This window comes from Macrotis lagotis, chromosome 4 (genome assembly GCF_037893015.1).
Source record: "Macrotis lagotis isolate mMagLag1 chromosome 4, bilby.v1.9.chrom.fasta, whole genome shotgun sequence".
Classification (NCBI taxonomy): domain Eukaryota; kingdom Metazoa; phylum Chordata; class Mammalia; order Peramelemorphia; family Peramelidae; genus Macrotis; species Macrotis lagotis.
Window position 1 is genome coordinate 166,124,265 of NC_133661.1, and position 21,884 is coordinate 166,146,148.

The window sequence follows — 21,884 nt, forward strand, 5'->3', positions numbered from 1 at the left end:
CTGCTTCTGACATACACTAATTCTATGTAGAACACTGAACTGACAACAAAAATAAGTCAAGTGAATGGAATCCATTGAAGTACCTTTCATGGTTTATGAGGTTGACTAGTCTGATTTGTTTATAAGTCTACTAGACATTTTAGAGAGGGGGGAAAAAAAGAAAAGCCCTCTGTAGCAGGGAAATAATTTGGGAATGCCACATGCTGAAATGAATTTTAAAATACCAGAACTAATGAACGCATGTTTATTGAATGCTCACTTTGTATAAAGTACCACACCTATAGACAGACTGTAGTATATTGAAGGAGGATAAAAGTAAACATATCAAGTATTAAAGGTTAACTCTGTATAGAAATGAGAAGTATTTGTTAATTGAATCAACAAGTATTCATTAATCATTTGCTTACTCGGTGTCAACATGTGTGAGATTAAAAAAAAAGGAAGCTAAGATACCTGGCTTCAATGAACGTTTTTTTTTTAAAGAATTTTCAAGGCAATGGGGTTAAGTGGCTTGCCCAAGGTCACATGGCTAGGTAATTATTAAGTGTTTGAGGCTGGATTTGAACTCAGGTACTCCTGATTCCAAGGCCAGTGCTCTATCCACTGTGCTACCTTAGCTGCCCCTTCAGTGAACTTTCAAAGAATAATAGCTCATGTTTAGGTGAGTACTTTATGCAAAGTGATTTATAATTTATGGGTTGACATACTGAATAAGACCAATTCCTAGTGTACTTAAAATTCTCAAATATGATCTTTTCATTGCAATGGGACATAGATGCTCAAGCTGGATTTTGTTCCTCAGTTTCCTTGGTCACTTAATAATGTCACTGACTTATTTAAATATTAAGGAGAGAACTTTTAAAGAGATAAATTTTGAGCTTTTATAATCTAACACTTTTATAAAAATAAATTATATTAATGCAGAAAAATCAGAACTGTGTTTGTGCTCTACTTAATCATGGAGTGAATTATATTTTTTAAAAAAAAAACAGACTGATCTCAAACTTTAATATGCTTCCTCAAAGCTCAAACTCCATAAGCCTAATTATTTTTCACTCTCCTCTAAGCAGGAACACCATGGGCAAGGGAAAACATTAAATAAAATTCACACTTGAAGTTTCACTTAGGGACATATAATTACCAAGTGCTGAAGAGTCATGCAGTGGTCTTCTTCGAGAACTCGTGGTAGAAAAGGAATAATATGGCGTCCCGGCTTTTCCTGAAGATGATAACTGCGCTGGGCTCCCAAGTCCTATATCTTGCCGTAGGAGACTGGACTGTTTAAAAAAAAAGGAAAAGGCAAAGAAACACAATTACCTTTCTAAAAAATAAAGCTCTTATAATACCACTAACTCTCAAGAATTCAAGGGTTAACAATTATTTGTTGTTTCTTTGCCTCTCTTTCCACCTGCTATTTGATCACTTACATTAGCCTCTTCACCAGAGACAAGAGAAATAAAAATGAGGAGCAAGTAACACTGTCAAGTATGTTATTTTGTCAGCTGTTCTGGCAAAGAATCACAGGGTCATAGATTCCAAAGTCAAAGGTCTTTCCAATGTCACTCACTGATTGTAAGAAAAAAGCAAACTCTTTAAATAAACTGAGAAAGATAATGTTTTCAGATCATCTCAAATGAGATGATAAAAACCATTTAATTTGTCTTTATTTTTTTCCTAAATTATTTTTGAATCCATCTGTTCTAAGGAAAGTTAAAGAGAAAACTTCTTTGCTGTCAGCATTGGGGAAAATATAAATTTCACTATGATATGAGGCATGCTATCATAAACATATCAGAGACTAAGTAAGTTTAGCTGAGGTTAGCTGAAACTATGGTCCTGTGTTAAGCTTAAGAAATAAAAATAAAGGGAAAGGAGCTAGAGTTTCTTTAAAAGGCAGTCTGCTCCAAAGAGCAAATGAATCTGAGATTATTGCTATAGAAACAATTAAATGTAAATTTTATTTTTCACTTCATATATTGAGCTAAGGAATCAATAAGGAGGACTTAATCTATCAACAAATAAGCATTTAAGTGAGTCATTCTATGCTAGACATTGGGGATGCTGAATCTTGTTCAATGTAGTATCTAGTACTCCATCACTGATCTTCAATCTAGGAAGATATGAATTCAAATCTTACCCAAGACTTTTACTAGTTGTGTGACCCTGGGCAAGTCCCTTAATCTCTGCTGGCTTCAGTTTCATTATCTATGAGATGGGAAAAACAATAGCACCTACCTCCAAAGGTTGTTTTAAGGATAAAATGAGAAAATTGTAAGGCACACTGCAAACCTTAAAGTACTGATTCTCTTAAGGAGCTTTCATCATAGTGGGAAATGACAAATATACCTATATCTATAAGTATATAGATATAGATGTTGATATATAAAAGGAGTAAAATGGAATAAATAAAAAAGAAAACAAATGTAGATAATTACAAAGTATTTAAATGCAACCAATATTTCTACTTAAGTAAAAGAAAACAAAAACAGGGAAAAGACTTAGGTGAGCAGGAAAAATATGATTAAAGAAAAATATTCTAGAAGGAGTTTCATGAATAAGTGATCATATTAGAGGATGATTACCCTGAAACTATTTCTTCCTTTTTCACTATGAGTCAAGGGAGGACACAAGCAAATTAAAGGGAACACAGTGGGAGCTCATAAGCTGTCAAGGAATGCTAGGAAGGACAACTCAGGCTGTCCTCAAAAGATCGACTATAGATATGAATAAAAGATTCCAGAAACACACTTAGTGCCACAAAATATTCCCATTTTGAGACACATATAAGAACTGGGACCAACTGTGAGGAAAGTAGATTCCTATCTTCTATCATATACTTATTTAGCAAAGTGGCTCTGCTCATGTTATATAAATTCTAATTTTTCTTTGACCAACTCTTATAATATGAAATATCTATATATACAATGCCATTATATGTGAAATTTATCATATGGAACAAATACTAATTGCAAGAGTCAAGTATTTATGATATGCCTAACCATATGCAATGCATCACTCAACTGAATGTCACAAACTTCCATACTTGAGTCTGGAGTACTTATTTATACAGTACATAAATAAGGTAAGCTCAAGTGTCTAAAGTGGGGTGGGCAAACTATAGCCTCAGGCCAAATCTAGCCTACTGTCTGTTTTTTGACTGCCCTCAAGCTAAAAATGTTTATATTTTTTGACAAGACTTTTTTAAAAATATAAAAATATAAATATATTTAAATATATAAAAACATAAACTACAGCTAATGGGCTATAGTAAATCTTTGCTGTAAACCTCTGATTTAAAAGATAAGGTTACCAAGTCAAGTTCATGCATATATTTCCTACCTAGAAAGGTTCAGTTTTGTTGTATTTGATATCCATAAATTATAAATCGAGCTTGAATTAGCCATCTTGGTAGTGGAAGGAAAATTTGGCTTTGGAGACACAAGATGAAGGATCAAATTCTACCGCTAAAGTTTACTACCTGGTCACCGTGGGCAAATAAAACTCACTGAGGAAACAGGGACTCAGCTTCCCACATGCAAAAATGAGGTGGTAGAGTAGATGCCCTCTGGGGGATTTTCTGGCTCTAGCTCTATGATATTCCAAAAGTATGTCATAAAACAAAAGGTCATGGTTGGCTCAGTGCATATTGATTGCCTTGCCAATAATAGAAAACAATTCAGAAATAACCTTCTCATGCTAAAAGAACCATCATACTCAACTATAAAGGACAATATTTATTCATAAATTCAAGGAATACTAATGGAAAGATGACTTAATGGGCTAGGTTCTAAGCAGTAGGACCACCCCAGCTTTCTACTCCTGGATCAGAAGATGGGAACAGATAAAGAAGATCTCAAAAGGAAATGGGTACTGAATTCATGTCAGAGAATTTTGGGATAATCTACCATTCAATGTCTCCACAACCCTTGTATTTTCTTCTGTGCCCATTCATATATTTTAAGCATCTCTTTCCTGCCACTTCTGAAATGTTAACAGTAATAATTATTATAATAGCTAACATTTATAAGGCATCTATGGGCTAGTCACTGTGCTAACTTTACAAATAATCTCATTAAATCCTTATGGTAGGGGCAGCTAGGTGGCACAGTGGATAAAGCACCGGCCCTGGAGTCAGGAGTACCTGGGTTCAAATCTGGTCTAAGACACTTAATAATTACCTAGCTGTGTGGCCTTGGGCAAGCCACTTAACCCCATTGCCTTGCAAAAATCTAAAAAAAAAAAATCCTTATGGTAACCCCAGGAGGTAACTGCTATTATTTAATATCTCCATTCAGATGAGGTAACTGAAGCAGAGGTTAAGTGACTCGTTCAAGATAACACAGTAAGCAAATATCTGGGGCTGGATTTGAACTCTGGTCTTCCTTGCTCCAGGCTGCCCAAGACTACTGTGTGCTTTTTTTGGTATTCTAAAAATACACCTTACTGTACAGTCTCTTCCAACAGAATATAAACTACTTGAGGGGCAGGGACAATTTCATTTTAGTCTGTTTTCCCTGACACCTAACACACAAGTGGAGCTTAATAAATGTGTGCTGATTAATCATACTTTCCAAGAAATAGGGGTACTCCCCTTTATATTATCATGTGGTTTTTAAAAAAAACTTTTATTGTGGGTGACAAGAGTAGTTCACAGGTTCAGACTAATTCAAACTAATTCAGACCTGTTCAAATGAATTCAGGTCCAACTAGTTCTTTCAGAATGGTCTCAATTGATCAATATATGTGGATGCTCAGTTCTGGCCAGTTCAGACTGGTTAAAAGGAGATGAAATTATTTCTGAGCAACTGAAACAAGACTGACTACATCAGAAGCTGAATTGTGGTCTAGCCTGGAAACCTATCTGCTATTTATTGCTTTGTTTCTATGAGAAAATGAATTCCAAGAACTGAACAACTGACATACCAATGAAATTTGGGAAGACATCCCTTTTGTAATTTGAGAACTAGCTGTATATGCAAATACTTTCTGCATTTATGTATAGAGGACTTTTATGAAGGGCATTTATTTCTTAATAATTTTTGATGTTGCTAATTCTATCCAAGAACAGGCCAAAAAGGAGATATGGTTTAAAAAAATCCCTAATCCTATAGCAAAAATTCAGAGGTTTTATTTCATTCAACTTTTTTAATTAATTTTTTTTTAGTCCCGTTACTTCTTCCTTATGGATGCAACCTGGATCTAAATCTCATGCTAAAGAAAATGTAAGGGGACAGCTAGGTGGCGCAGTAGATAGAGCACCGGCCCTGGAATCAGGAGTACCTGGGTTCTAATCCGACCTCAGACATTTAATTGCCTAGCTGTGTGGCCTCGGGCAATCCACTTAACCCCACTGCCTCATCAAAAAAAAAAAATGTAAGTGAAACTATTTCTTCCTTCCTTTCCTTTCCTTCCTTCCTTTTTTTAGGTTTTTGCTAGGCAAATGGGGTTAAGTGGCCACACAGCTAGGTAGTTATTAAGTGTTTGAGACCGGATTTGAACCCAGGTACTCCTGACTCCAGGGCTGGTGTTTTATCCACTACGCCACCTAACTGCCCCTAAACTATTTCTTTCTAAGAGTAGAAAATATAGTTTGTTTTTCTATTGTTATATTCTAACACTATATCAAGTAAAAAAAAAAGATCATCTATGTCCCTGAAGAGTTTATAGTCAAGTCTCAGTTACTGCCTTCAAATCCTCTTTCAAATTTAGTGACACCCCTCCGAGGCTACTCCCAATTTATCCTCTCTCTACATATATTGTTTGTATATAGCTGGTTGCATTTTGTCTCCCCTAGTCAACTATGATCTCCTTGAGAACAAGGACTAGTTTGTTTTGTCTTTGTATTCTTTTTGCTTAGAATAGTGCCTGAAACATAGAAAAGACTTAATAGAAAATAAGACAAATTATATAATTATTTTGACATACTCATATATATATGTGTATGAAATCACTAGAGAATAATAACTGCTGCAATAACCAAAAGCTTGTGTTGCACTGCCTATTAATATTATCAATTAATATTCTAAACATTCATGGTGCTTTCTCTTCTCATTCCAGTCTTGAAGCTTTTAGATACTACTCTATCTCTTTCTCTCTCTCTCTCTATATATGTATATTACAGCACACAAAATAAGCTATTATATATTTTCTTCTGATAAAAAATAGTTGTCAGCTCATCTTATTGATTTTCTGCCTGTCTAAACCAAATGAGAAGCGATATTGATTAGGACTGATCCTGTCCTGGAGGTATCTCATGTAAAAAGGAATATACAAATATCCCTGAGGAGAAAAAATGACTAGCAAAGCAGTTTTAAATTACCAGTAGCATATTCTGTTTAGACTAGGCTGTCTTAGGTCTCTTCTAAGGTATTAGTTCTCAGAAATTATATATCCCTTACTTCTTATCACATTCTTAAAATAATGTTTGTGTCTTTAGTCAGAACCTCATCTACTAAACTTGTATTTAATTACTAAAGAATAATCAATGATGGATCATCCTCCTGAAACACTGGCTAATACTTCATGGATTAATGTTATAACTGATTAAATAGGCATCTCTGCTAAATATTCTTCACTTGAATTACAGAAATACTCAGCTTGCAAACAAGCATCCCAAGACTTTTCAAAATATTTTACAAGGGTGCAAAAGTATTAAAGAAGAAAATAAAAACAGTACTGTGTCATGCTGTTGCTGCTACCACCACCATCACCACTGTAATAATGAAGGGAATACTTGATTCAAAAATATTCACATTAATGGAACTGATGGAAATGAAATGGCAGTGTGAGTGGCCAAAAGTAGTAATCAGTTTTCACTGTGTCATTTATCACTACTACCTCTTCCTGATAATACAGGTAGGCACTTTTAACATGGTATCCCCAAAGGAGGCATGATGACATGACCAAGAAGGAAATGTGTACTCTCATGACAATCAATAAAGGGATAACCCTTTTGTGGTAATAAAATATTAGAAACTAAAGGAAGGGGTGCCTATCAATGGAAGAAAGGCTGGACAAATTATAGTATATGAATATGATAGAATACTATTTTGTAAGATATAATAAAGGGAATAGTTTTATAGACATTGGTATGTCTTTTATGAGCCAATGCATTGTGAAGTGCGCAGAATCTAAAGAACAAGAAATACAAATACAGAACTGTAAAAACAAACTTTACAAGACTTAAGAATTCTAATCAATAAAACAGCCAATTATATTCAAGGATTTGTGGACTGAAATATGCTACCCTACCCACCTCCTGATAGAGGAATGATGAATTCAGGGTTCAGAATGAGATATTTTTCTGGACAGTTACAAAGTGAGAATTTATTTTGCTTTACTATAAATGTTAAAAATGTTTTACTTGGTGGATAAATAAGTAAGCAAATAAATGTACTGCTTCACAAAATAAATGTATGTGGAAATAGAAAATTAAGGATTAAAGAAAAGAATAAGTTGAGGATATGAGGCAACTTTAAAGACCTTCCTATTGTCTTTACAAAAATATTTGAAACCTTGGAACAACTTCCACTGTAACAAGTAAAATTTTACTTAATTTCCACTCATACCTATAAATTAACTAAAAGTTTAATGAACGTTTTGCTAGATTAAAAAAAGATGTAATTTTGTGATTTAAGTTTTCAAATACTATTGTGATGTAACTATCTTTATTAATATTAAAATTAATGTTTTCTAGAAAAATAAAACAGAAGACTCCTTCGAATTACAGGTACCATATATCATAAATCAAAATAAGACTAGCATCAATATATGTATATAATATATGTACACATAGATGCACTGTATATATATATATATATATATATATATATATATCCCCCACAAATATGTATATTCATATATCTCCGGGGGAGCCCTTGGTTTTACAAGTATTTATATTATTTCAAAATTTTCATATTTATCTGAACAGATCATTTTGAAATAATAGTTGCAGGCAGTTATTTCTGGCCTTGTCTTTCTTAGGGATATCAGTGTGAATCTAAATGGTTAAAGGACTGAAATATAAATCCAATAAAAAACTACTTCAGTTATTTGAAGATTTTTTTCACTCTGAAATTCTTTATATTCTACTATACAATTTTTGATTAAATACTTTTCCCCAGAGGATAAGAAAAAGGGATTATTTTAAAATAATGGTATACGAATCCTTTCCTTTTGATTTAATATAGTAAGATAACATTAAAAACCATTAAAATCCCAAATGATTTTCAGTGGTTTTGATGGAAGAATTAGATGGAGGAGCACATTACCTTTCCCTGGCAAGCCTTTTAGACAACTAAGATAAACATCTAATACATAAAATGTTGAACTTTAACCATTTATTAGTTTTCTGTTAATATTCCACAAATGATTAAAAAAAGCATACTGCAATAAACACTGAATTTGGAAAACACTGACATTTGTAAAATAATTGTATTATGATGTAAATGTATTTTAAATTGGAATTCTAGGGATATGTTAGCAATTATCAGCATGTTGTTAAAGAATTTTATCCTAAGAATCTCATTAGATAGTGATGCGAACTACAGTTGTTATCATTCTGAGAACAAAGAGATCTTGAATGAGTAATCAATAGCAACTGGCAGAAAATGAGACATTAATTATGATCCTCTCTAGTGTTTTGTCTAAGACAAGGTTTCATTAAATGCTTTGTGCTAACCTGTACAGTTTCAAGTCATTACCAGCACATTGGACAATATATTATTTGTGGGGTGGGGGGAAGTGATGATCTCCAAAGAGAGAGAGAGAGAGAGAGAGAGAGAGAGAGGGAGAACTTGAGATGCTACAATTCTTTTTGTGGGTCAATCAAAACACATCAACCACTAACCAAATGTTGTGGATTTTCTTTAAAATGTCTTAAATCTTATAATCTCTATATAGTCTCTCAAAAATTTAATTATCATCATCTATACCAAAAGAGTGATGCTGGTTTGAGAAGATAATGGCAGTCATCCGTCAATTGCATCCTGCCACTGTAATCAGCCTAATCTTACTCACTTGGAATGAAAAGAAAAGGGGGTTGTGCAGGGAGAAAGCTACCTAGGGTACTAGCTACCTAAGTGCTGCCACATCATAAACAATATAGCATATATTTAATTTTCTTATCTTCCTTAATTATCCTTAGCACATAGAAATTCTGAGATTTTGTTACACTTTTTTTTAAGCTTAAGTTTAAAACACAGGTAAATCCTGAATCAGCTAAAGTGAAAACAACTAACTTTATTAAAGGTGAAGGAAAAAATAGTTAAAAGAGACCTAAGATTATAAGGCTAAAGAGATAATAAAGCAAAGATAAGCAGAGTATTCTGTACAGCTTAAAGCATTATAAAAATGTTAGCTATTCCCTGTAAATAGGCTTTTTGAAAATAAAATACGAAAATTCTCTCCCCAATTTCCTAGGCAGTTTCATCGTTCTCATGTACTCTATATCTGAATAAGTAGCAAGATTATATCCTTCACCTGGCACTATTATATGCTATTTTCTATATTTTATTATTTAACTTTCTATGTCATTTATACAATTAGATCTCAAGCACATTCAGAATGGGGATGAAGTCTTATATTCTGCTGAATAATAGTGTTTTGTTCTAAAAAGGAAGTCTTTGTACTTTTCAATAAGTAAAATTATTGAAAAATCGATTAGGGTTCTTTCCACATGAAAACCACCAGTATATTATTTTGTATCTCAAAGAAAAATATGAAGAAAGGAATATTTTTCAATAGTAAATTTTTTTTAAGTTTCTCCTTTGAAAAAAGATTCTTCTTCTGATAGCTTTCTCTCAGATTAAAAAAAATATGAAAGGGGGCTATATCAATGGTTTTCTTTTGGACAGAAGTGCAATTCTGTGGAAGAAGGGATTCTTTTTACTAATAATGAAATGAAAATTTAAAAATGTTACATATTGGGCAGGAAAATATCACCATACAGAAATTTTTAATATCAACTCTGAAGTAAATGTCTGATAAAAAACATCCTGTGAAATCAATGGAAAAAGTTACTTTTGCACTAATAGGGTTAAGGTAGGGTTGGAATAAGCACAATAGAAAAATCTATCCATTATCAACTCACTAAATTTAATCAACCCAGAATTTTCTCTTCTCTGGGATTTTATATATATATATATTTATATATATTCAGATATTTTTGAAATATCTCAAAATCAAAGATTTAGATAAGTTTTTTAAAAAAGACTTTTATTTATTTTGTATTTTACAATTTTTCCCCTAGTCTTGCTTCCCTCCCCTCCCCTCCAACAGAAGGCAGTCTGTTAAGTCTTTTTTAAATATTTGTTTTTGGCAAGGCAGTGGGGTTAAGTGACTTGCCCAAGATCACACAGCTAGGTAATTATTAAGTATCTGAGGTCAAATCTGAACTCAGGTCCTCCTGACTCCAGGTCTGGTGATCTATCTACTGTGCCACCTAGCTGCCCCAGTCTGTTAGTCTTTATATTGTTTCCATGGTATGCATTGATCTAAGTTGAATGTGATGAGAGAGAAATCATATCCCTAAAGGAAGAAACACAAAGTATAAGAAATAGCAAAATTCCATAATAAGATTTTTTTTTTAAATTAAAGGTAATAGTCCTTGGGCTTTGGTCAAACTCCACAATCCTTTCTCTGGATACAGATGATATTCTCCATCATAGATAGCCCAACATTGTGGCTGATTGTTGCAATGATGGAATGAACAAGTCCATTAAGGTTGACCATCACCCCCATGCTGCTGTTAGGGTGTACAATGTTCTTCTGGTTATGCTCATCTCACTCTGCATCAGTTCATGCAAATCCTTTCAGTTTTCCCTGAATTCCCTTCCTAGTTTCTAATAGAACAATAGTGTTCCATCACATACAAATACCACAGTTTGTTAAGCTATTCCCCAATTGAAGGACATTTACTTGATTTCCAATTCTTTGCCATAACAAACAGGGCTGTTATGAATATTTTTGTGAGAATATTTTTACCCTTTTTCATATAGATAACAGTTTTAAGAATGATCTTTGGATACTGAAATAGTTCAAAATACATTAAAAATTTCTTGACTACAGTAATTTAAAAGTACTAAGGGTAGAAACATCTTTTTGAATAAAATCAGAAATGTTTTCGTAAATTTCTTTTGCATTTTTAGATGAGTCTTGGTTTAAAGTAAGGGTTCTAGCACACCATGGAAACAATGTAAAGACTGGAAAATTGCCTTCTGTGGGGGGGGGTGGAGGGAGGGAAGTAAGATTAGGGGGAAAATTGTAAAACTCAAAATAAATAAAATCTTCAAATCTAAAGTAAGAATTCAATTGATGTTTTTCTTTGGGAATTTCTTTACATACCTTTCTCTAAAAACATTCCTTTTTGTGGCAGCTAGGTAGGTGGAGCACCTAGTGGACAGAGAACTGGCCCTAATCCAGCCTCAGACACTTAATAGTTACCTAGCTATGTGACCTTGGGCAAGTCACTTAACCCCACTGCTTTGCAAAAACAAAAACAAAAAAATTCCTTTTTCATTTTTTATGAACTTGATATACAACAAATATGAACACTTCCATAATCAAATCAAGAAAATTGTATAGAATATGAATCTTATAATATAATATATACAATTTGAATATTAAATAAAAAGAATCATATACATATAAAAATTCTATAAAACTTGCTTTTTTAAAGTATATATTAAATTTATCATGGTAATAATCATACTTCTCTATGCTTAAATCCTTTTCTGTACTTTCTTCATCATCCTTCTGTGTATTTTTTTTTTTGAGATGTTTCTTTGGTGCTCTTGAAATTTTATATCCTTTCATCATAAACTTACATCAAAGTTTTAATAGCATCTTTTTTCAATAGCCAATAAAGTTGCCTTTAGACTTTGGGTTTCAAATGGAAGAATGAAAGCTCTACAAGAGGAAAATAACAGTCTTTGAAACATGTTGAGTTTCTTAAAGTAGCTCCATAACACATTTCAATTACTAATATGCTTCTTTTGAGAATTACAAAAACAAGATTATATGAGACACATAAAAATCATATAAATTATTCCACTGTCTTTACTCTGAAGAGAAGACCAGTAAAAAAAAAAAAGAAACATGGAAACTGACTAGAGATACTGCAGGTATCACTTTTAACTTCCTAAGAATTAAAAACATTGTCAAAGGCGGGCCTCTGGGATATACTGTCCCCATCACTGGTTATGCCTTTCCATCTAAAGCAGTCCAAAGATAAGATTATCTATTTGGAGAGACTCCCTATTTTCTTTCAATGATAAATTTCAATATACTAAGTCAGGTAGCAACCAGGATAAAGACACTGACCTCAAATCTCACATACTGTAATCTATTTGCCTTTTTAAATTCTAAGTAGAAATGGAGAATGACTGATTATAATGTTTGAGAAGATAGTGTATGCTACAATGGAAATATGGCTGGATTTTGGATTAAACCAATTTCAGGCATTTACTACCTCTATGACTGAGGAAAAGTTACTTAATCTCTCAGATCATCAGTTTCTTGATCTGTGTGGGGATGATTTTAGTTGTATTACCTACCTCAGAGGGTTTTTGCAAGGCAAGTTCTTTGTAAAAATATATTTCTCACCTGGTTGCAACTACTTGGGGACTTCTTTGACTGTCTTTTCCAATGTATCTCTAGTGCTTATCACAATGTCTGGCACATAACAGGCACTTAATAAACATTAATAATTGATATATATATATATATACACACACACACATACACAAATGTGAATTTTCACCATCATTATTGCTATCTTGTTCTTTTCTTTTTTTAACAAGTTTCAGTCAGGAATGGTCTTGGGATAAGCTGCTATCTTGTCATTATAATGAATGTTTTATGGATTATTGTTTAGGTGAACAAAATTATTTGTAAGCTCATTCTCCATAGGCTCAATAAAAAGCATACTTTTTACAACTCCAATAAACAGACAGAGCTATACAGATATTATGTACCTCATTTTGTTCCCAAAACAATTTGGAGATGTTTTGCTAAGACCTGTATCTTAGAAATAAGGTTTTTGTTTTTTTGATATCTATTAAAAAAGTTATCCCTAAATTTTTAGGGATCAATTTATATCCAAGAATGCGGACAACAATTCAGTCTAAAATAATGACCCTGTTACAATAAAGTTAATTACTTGAGTTCCTTCAGATAGTTTGATGTCTATATTTCATAAAATGGAATAATTGTAATTCTAGTCACCAGGTCACCTACTTCTAGGCATTTTGGTGAGGGCTAATATTTTTTTCAGTTTTCAGATATCACTCTACTGTCTGTCCATATAATCTAAACTTGTCACCAAGTCTTAGTTCCTTAATACCCCTTCTGGAATTTCTGATAACAATGATATGGTACTGGATTGCTATCACAAACCTGTTTCCACAAACAAATTCACATGATTTAAATATTTATCTAAACTTTTTGTTACTATGCAGTTGACTGATTTCATGTGGACACTGCTGATAGAATGCCTTTTTACTACATTCTTAGCTTTTTTTAAAAGTCATTTTACAAGTTCTACCTGGAGATAAATCATTTTTTGGCAAAAACCAACAAATCCAATTGTTATCAGCTTTTATGGATACTTGATGTGATGGCTAGTTGTCCTAAAATTATTTCTGTAGATTTAGACCTGTCTGTTTTGTGCTCCAAAAACTTTCAATCCTCTTTCTCCTTTTTGGTGAGGAAGTTTTACCCTTTCTATAGCTTCCTGAGGGTAATGATCTCTGTATTTCATTACTATATGGGTTTTATGAAGATTCTTTTACATTAGTTACCATCTACTTTGCAGTTCCAAAAGTATATATTAAGATGGGTACTATATGTGATTTAAATGTGCTTTTCCATTCAGTTTTGATTTCAGGATACCAGCCACAATCTTCTCTTTGATATTTTCACACTTGATATTTCATGCCTTGGAGAAGACCAAAAAATCCCTTGATTCAATGTGCCCTCTGAAATTTGGATGAAAATAATCCATTTCTTTCTCCTTGGAGTATTTTAAGAACTATACACTTATGGAAACAAAATAACATTTTGATGTCACTGGTGAAAGATTTCAGAAGATTAAGTTTTTCAATTTAACAAAGATTTATTAGATGCCAACTATTTCCTAAAACACTGGGGAATTCAAAGAAAGTCAAGAAACCAACCCTGCTCTCAAGGAACTCAAGAGTCCACTGGGAGAGGCAACTAGCAAACAACTACATAAAAGTAATATTTATAAGATAAATTAGAGGTTATCTCAGAGGGAAGGCCCTGAAATTAAGGAGGACTAGAAGTCTTGCAAATGGTGGGACTTTACCCAGGATCTGAAGGAAGTCTAGATGAGAACATGAGAAGGCAGAGCTCAAGGAAGGGGAGGCAGACAGTGAAAATACTTCTGATGCTCAGACAAATTAATTAAAGCTATCTACAGTCATATAAAAATTGCTCTAAATAGTTACTGATTAGAAAAATGCAAATTAAAACATCTCTGAGGTACCACTTCACACCTCTCAGATTGGCCAATATGATCAGAAAGGAAAATGGTCAATGTTGGAAGAGATGTGGAAAAATGGGACACAAATGCATTGCTGGTGGAGCTGTAAACTGATCCAACCTTTCTGGAGAACAATTTGGAATTATGTCCAAAGGGCAATAAAACTGTGTACACCCTTTGATCCATCAATACCATTAGTAGGTCTATATCTGAAGAGATCATAATATTCATAGCAGCTCTTTCTGTAGTGGCAAAGAACAGGAAATTAAGGAGATGCCCATCAATTGAGGAATGGCTAGACAATTTGTGGTATATGAATGTGATGGAACACTATTGTTCTACAAGAAATCATGAGGGATGGGATTTTAGAAAAGCCTGGAAAGACTTGCATGAACTGATGCTGAGTCAAATGAACAGAACCAGAAGAACATTATTAACACATTAACAACAACATAGGGTGATGATCAACTATGATGGACTTGTTCATTTCAGCAGTACAATAATCAAAGACAATTTTAAATGAAGATGGAAAATTCATTCATATCCAAAGAAGGAACTGTGAAGTTTAAACGAAGAGCAAAGCTTATTATCTTTAATTTTAAAAAGTTGTCATGGATTATGTCACTTTTTTTCTCTCTAATGTTTGCTTTCTACTTTTTAGATTTGATTCTTCTCTCACAACATGGTCAACATGGATCTATTGATCAGCCTGGCTATAGATGTAGAGCCTATATCAGATAGCTTTCTGTCTGGGGGGAGGGGGAGGGAAGGAGAAAATGTAAAACCCAAAACCTTGTAAAAAATGATTGGTAAAAATTATCATTGTATGAAGTTGATAAAAACAAATAAATAACATATTAATAAAAGGAGAAAATACTTGTTGACCTGACTAAATTCGTTTAAAGAAGGTGTATCCAATGCTTTCCCCCTACTTCACTAGAATCATATACCTTGATGATATCTATGTACAAGAAGTGATTAATAACATGATCTGCTTCTAATCCCTCTAGAACATAGTTCTATTTATGAGAGATGATAATGAACCGAAGGTTAATTAGATGTCGCATTTTATATAGGTACACTTGCTATTACTCAGTTCTTGGCATGTTTTAAATAGAAAGGTTTTCCATGTGAACTTCAAATACTCCAGTGCCCTCACTAAACTTGGATCTATTTTATGTATCTGCAGTACATGAATATGTGATGAGGGCAAAATTGAGCCAAAAGCTTTGTAGCAAATAATGCTATAATGTTTTGACACCTCTGGTCAAATACTGTGAGAGAATGCATTTATTCATAATGATTACGCAGATACTGGCTTTTCTCATTTTGTTTTGGCATAATTGATCTATTAATAGGAGTTATGTTGTCAAACTCAAAAAAGGCTCTTCAGAATTGCAGTCTAAGTATGTCCTCTTTTTTACAAAATTGTTTGAAATGAGTTGTTTTTATGATTCATTTAGATATTAGATGATTTCTTGAATCTACATTAAGTGAAAATTTTCAATGACATTATCAAGATAACATCATGACCATCATTATGAATATAAACACTGATTATTCCTATGCTTTCTTTTCCAAGCCAAGTATTTTATTATTTCCCCATAAAATTTAGATTTTTATGTTTTAATATCTTTTTAGAAACTTGTATTCCAGTTTTATTTTTTGCATGCTAAATAACAAATATTCAGACATTAAAATGATTTTTTTTTCCCATGGATGTGGTAAGATTTTTAAAACAAAAAGTCTTTTTATAAAGAATCTTCAAAGAAGTAAACCTATATCATATGGTGTAACTTTAGTCTTTGTTTTAAAGCTTTCATATGGTTAAAAATCTCAAGCTTTATCTGGCATTATTATCTATACTTATAATCAATATATAATTGACTAATGTAGAATTCTATCCTTTTACAAAAGTGTCATAGTTAATGTTTTACACAAATAGAATAGGTAACTGTGTCAACCAACATATATAGATATAAATTAATGATCCAGAAAGTAACATCCTTTACTAAAGAGTTATATTTAAAAAATATTTTAATCCACTTATGGATCAAGAGAGCTAATTGGTCCATTAACTCAGTTAAGAACTAGCTTAATAATTCCTAAATGAGACAGAGACTTTTGATTATTAATCTGCTTGCTTTAGAAACAAATAATTTTTCTAGGCATTTCCTATTTTTAAAACTACATACTGTTATTTATTAATGAATCCTTTAAGAGTATATTCACACTACCTTTAAAACTGGAAAAGATCTTCAATCACCACATTTTTAATATTGTATATAAAGAACCAAATGAATGCAGATAAGAAATACAGAGCTATGTAGAAATGTATGCTGTGACTTTGACATTTTAAGATGTCTACATGTACGGATATATGCAATTCAAATTTCTGTAAGGGAAAACAAAGACTGGTTTTGTGTGTGTCTGTGTGTGTGTGTGTGTGTGTGTGTGTGTGTGTGTGTGTGTGTGTACACTTTGAACTCCATCTGCTTCTTTTCAAAAGCTACATAGGCAGATTTTTCACAGAATTACTCCCCCTATATGACTCCCTACCAGAGTAGAACTAATTCTTAGCACCTGCTACCCACCACACTCAGAAATGTCTTCACTGATTATCTTCAAATGGTCATCTCTAGTTTCAGGAAAGCCAAGGTTCCAAGCATGAAATTTTTTTTTTTACTTTTTGAACAGTTTTATATATATAGGTTCCTGGGCTTGATAATAAAAATTAAAGGCTATATTAAAGATTGTAAAACCAATTTCTTTTATTTGCATTAAAATGAAGAGACTTCATCCCCTGGACTCCTCCAAAAAGTTTTTATGTCACATAAAATCTGGACACCCTGTGTGCCATCTAAGTTGAATATACACTTCAGTGGGTCATTATAAGTTGGGTATAAGAACCAATACTTTTCACTGATCTTGTGCACCCTGGTAATAGATATTTAAACATTTTTGCTGATAAAATAAAAAATTGAGATTTAAGTGCTTTTAGGATCTAGACTTTATATGCTTGTGTTTTTTAGCAGTTCTCTTTTAGGTTTTCTTTACATTGAAGGATTTTAAGCATTGGTTTTAATCATTCTCAAAGTTCATTTTTATATTAAAAACTCTTATGTTAGGGAAAGGGGGGAGCAGGAGCAATAATCAGCAATATTTCCTTAAAATACTTTTTTTTTCTTTTCATATTAAACAAAATTTCTTACATTGTCTCAAAATGCTTCTTCTCTTGGACTAAGGAGCTGAGAGGAGAGTAAGATATAAGGAATAGGACAGGGCAGGACCATAGGTTAAGAGTGGAAGTAAACCTTAGAAGCCATAACAGATGAAGAAGCTAAACCTTAAAGAGGTTAAGATACTTTACCAAGTTGGAAACTGGGAACTGGAGAATGGGGGTGGGAGGGAAGGAGAAACAAAAGAAGTCAAGCGTGATGGCCTGGGAAACTCTTAGGTCTGCAATTGTCACTTTTATAAATTCAAAAGCCATGAAAGAATGCACAATGACCCTATTGGACAGTAATGTACTTTTTTTAAAAAAGGTTTTTGCAAGGCAAATGGGGTTAAGTGGCTTGCCCAAGGCCATACAGCTAAATGTCTGAGACTGCATTTGAACCCAGGTACTACTGATTCCAGGGTCGGTGCTTTATCTACTGCACCACCTAGCCGCCCCTGACAGTAATGTACTCTTACCAACGGCAAGGTTAAGCATATTTCATGAAGAAAAAAGAGCAATGAGTTCAGAATGGGTAGACCTAGAACCAGATCTGACACTTTGAAATGTGACTGTGAACACATTATGTAGTATCCTCAAGTGTGAATTCTCCTCATCCAGGAACAATATACTATTCACAAGTCAAAGATTGTTGTAAGGAAAGTATTTGGTTTAAAAAAACTGAAGAGATAAATAAATGTCAATAGCAATAAAAACACAGAATTCCTTCCCTTCCAGGGAATGGTAGTCAAGAAGGTGAGTGACTCCTGTGGTAGAAGAAGAATTAGTGCATAGCTCCAACCCATCTTCTTTTTTTGGGAAAAAAATTGCCATTAGAAAGCTAGGAGCCACTGTACTTCGGACTGTAGCAGGGATATATAGGAATCATTTCCACGTCAGCTAACTGGAAATAGTACAAAATAAATTTTTAGCAGTTTTTGGTTCAGTTGACATGTTTTTGGTTTATATTCATTTCAATAAGCTTTTCATTTCATGCCTCGATTCACAGAATTCTAGACATTCCTGTCCTCGGAGCACTCCCAGTCTTTTAAAGGAGTCTTTTATGCATCAATTAAGGGAGAGGATAATATTCTGAGAGAAGTCTACCAGTGTAGTTTTACAAAAGAAGCAATGAACTTAAGAGCATACAAAGGCACATACAAACACAACACCATCAACTCTATGCTTTGTTTTAAATTTTTTTTCTCTTTCTTATAGAAATTTGATGAAGGACTTTCTTATTCCCCAAGAGAATACAGTTAGCTTCAAGTTAAGAAAAGGTGTAGATATCACAAGTCTAACATGTCCTACTCCTGCTCAAGTTGCTTCAGTGGCTTCTTAATATCCCTAGGACAAAATAGTAACTCTTATTATAAATCTAAAATTGTTGAGTTTAGTTCCTACTTATGGTATTTCACATTACTCTTTCTCAAACAGTCTAATATTTCACCAAACTAGTTTCTTAAAAAGACCTCCTCAGAAGGTAGCATTTGAGTTGAGTTTTGGGAAGAATGAAAACATGCCAGAGATGAGGAGTAGCTGGGACAAAGTCAGGGAGTGTGGTGTGTGAGAAACAGAGAAGGAATGTACAAGAATTGGAGAAATTAGTAAGAGGGCTAGAAAAATAGGAAGAGACCAAGTTGTAAAGATTTTTAAATGCCAACTGAGGAGTTTACTAGGTCCACTACAAATTTATTACATAATCTCAAATGGTCTCTCACTGCAGCAAAGCAATCTTTTTTAAACCTACTTAAACAATTCACTATTCCACTCACTACAAGCAGCTATTTGAAACCTTTTCATCCCTCCTGAAGACACTCATGACTTCAACTCCCCCCTACTCTCTTTTCAGCTAAGGACCTTGCCTCACACTGTACTGAAAAAGTGAACCCATTAACCCCTCTTTTTCTCTTTCTCCCTGCTCCTAATGTCATAATGATCAAATGTTTTCTCTTGCTATCATCTCTTTTACTCCAATCTCACATAAAGAAGGATACTTGTCAAGGCAAACTCTTCTTGCACTCTCAATCCCTTATTCTCCTGTCATCTTCAGCAGGCTTCTCTATCAGCACCACTCTCTCAGTAGTCTTCATTCTCTAATGCTTTCTTACTGCTTAAACATGTCCATCAATCTTCTCATCCTTAAAAAAAAAGTCCTCACCTGATCGTGCCATTCTTGCTAGCTATCATTCTATATCTCTTCTTCCTTTCCCAATTAAACTCCTTAATTGGTACTTCCATTTCCTCTCCTCTCACTCTATTCTAAACCCTTTGCTTTTAAACTCATTTAACTAAAATATCTCCCTCCAAAGATCTCTTAGTTGCCAAACCTAGTGGCATTTTTCTCAATTCTCAGCAGCCCTTGACACTGTGAACTATATACTTAAACTGATATTCTTTCTTCTCTTTGTTTTCTTCAAGGTGCTCTCCCAGAAATCTGCTTCCCTAACCTTTCCTCAGTTAGTGACTTCTTCTGAGATTAGTTTTCATTTATACTATTAATTCCTCTGCTGGATTTTATTCTAGGTCATGCGCATTAACCCTCCTGACATCTTTCAAGAATCTTCTGGGAATCCTGTTCTTTAAAGAATCTCAATTCATAGACCTATTCATATGATCAACTTTTATAGATTCAATTATCATATGACTCACAGATTTATTTATCCATCTTTGGTGCCTCATGATCTCTAATCTCAAATAAACAATATAGATATCTAAAAACCTATTTATTATATCTTTCACTCAATCCTTCCCATCTTCTGAACTCTTTATTATTATTGAGTGCACCACCATCTTCCCAGTCACTTAGATTTCACACTTTAGCATTATCCTTGCTGCCTTAAATAACTTACACCTGGATGTTTTATGTACTTTTAATAATACATATTATCTTCCCCATTAGAATAGCAGATCTTCAAGGGCGGGAACTACTTTTTCCCCTTTTCTCTTTGAATCCCAACATATCAAATCTGTTGTCAGATCTCCCTTTCTTTACATTCACAATAATTCTATGTCTCCTTTACTTATTTAGAAACCACCCTGGTAACAGCCCCTCAACAACTTAGACTACCACACTTGCAACAGCCTTTTGGTTGTAGGCTTTCTTGTGGTTCCTTGAATTTGACTGTTTACCTCCTGTCTCTGCATCTTTTTGATGAATATCCCCTATATGCTTTCTCTCCTCATTTTTACTCCGCAACTTCTTCCAAGATTAAGCTCAAATCCTACCTCCTGCAAGAGGCCTTTTCTGTATACCACGTTTCCCCACTCTCTTCCAAAGCCCCTCTAAACTGTTAGTGTCTTGCTTTTGAGATTAGCTGTCATTTATACTATAAATATCTTGTATGTAGATAGTTATATTATCTTCTTGAAGATGTGATCTCCTTGAGGAAAGTATTCATATTTTTTTCCTTTCTCTCTTTCCCTAACTCTTAGTACACTTCCCTGTTTAACTTAAGGAAGGAGGGATAACTAAGCAAGCATAAAGGTATGGAGACAGATTTTGAGAAGATCTCAAATTAGAGATTATTGAAAAAAATGATGGAAGGCCAAGTTATATTTTATCAGGCAAAAGGAAGCAGATGATTCTCAGGCAAGAGAATGATACAATCAAATCAGTGTATGACAGACTGGAGAGGGGAGAAGATAGAGGTGGAAAGATCAGTAAAGAGACTATTATACTGGTCCAAGTCAGAAATGATGAAGGCATCATCATCATCAGTGGGGAGAATGGGATAGATATGATTTGAAAGCTGACCGAATGTATTGGTGGATGGGGGAAGAGGAATTAAAGAGATGAATATTAAGAATTAAGAGATGCAGATTCTGATGTCATGAACAAGAGTAAATGAAACATCGAGGATATTCTTGATACAAAGAGGAAAGATAGAGAGAAGTGGCTTTTCATGGGAAAGAGAACTGAGTTATTAGGCTGAATTTGATATGTTTATGGAACATCCAGTTCTAAATATCTAATAGAAAGCAATACAGGATTAGAGTTTAGGACAGAAAGAGACTGTCATTTGCATAAAGATAAGAATCAGGGGAATTGATAAGACCACTAAAGAAGAATGTTGATCTAAAATTTATAGAGAAATGAGTCAAATTTAAAAAAAAAGTCATTCCCCAATTGACAAATGGTCAAAGGATATGCAAAGGCAATTT

The 21,884-nt window shown here is 33.5% G+C and overlaps 1 protein-coding gene across 5 annotated transcripts in view; it reads right to left on the reverse strand.

Moving 5' to 3' along the window:
• TCF12 (transcription factor 12) overlaps positions 1-21,884 on the reverse strand; it is a 404,997-nt gene that overhangs the window by 87,688 nt on the left and 295,425 nt on the right. For all 5 annotated transcript variants that reach the window (XM_074234589.1, XM_074234588.1, XM_074234591.1 and 2 more), the window contains one exon: positions 1,142-1,277. In XM_074234589.1, coding sequence (XP_074090690.1) covers positions 1,142-1,277 — 136 coding nt within the window. The remainder of the gene's footprint in view (positions 1-1,141; positions 1,278-21,884) is intronic.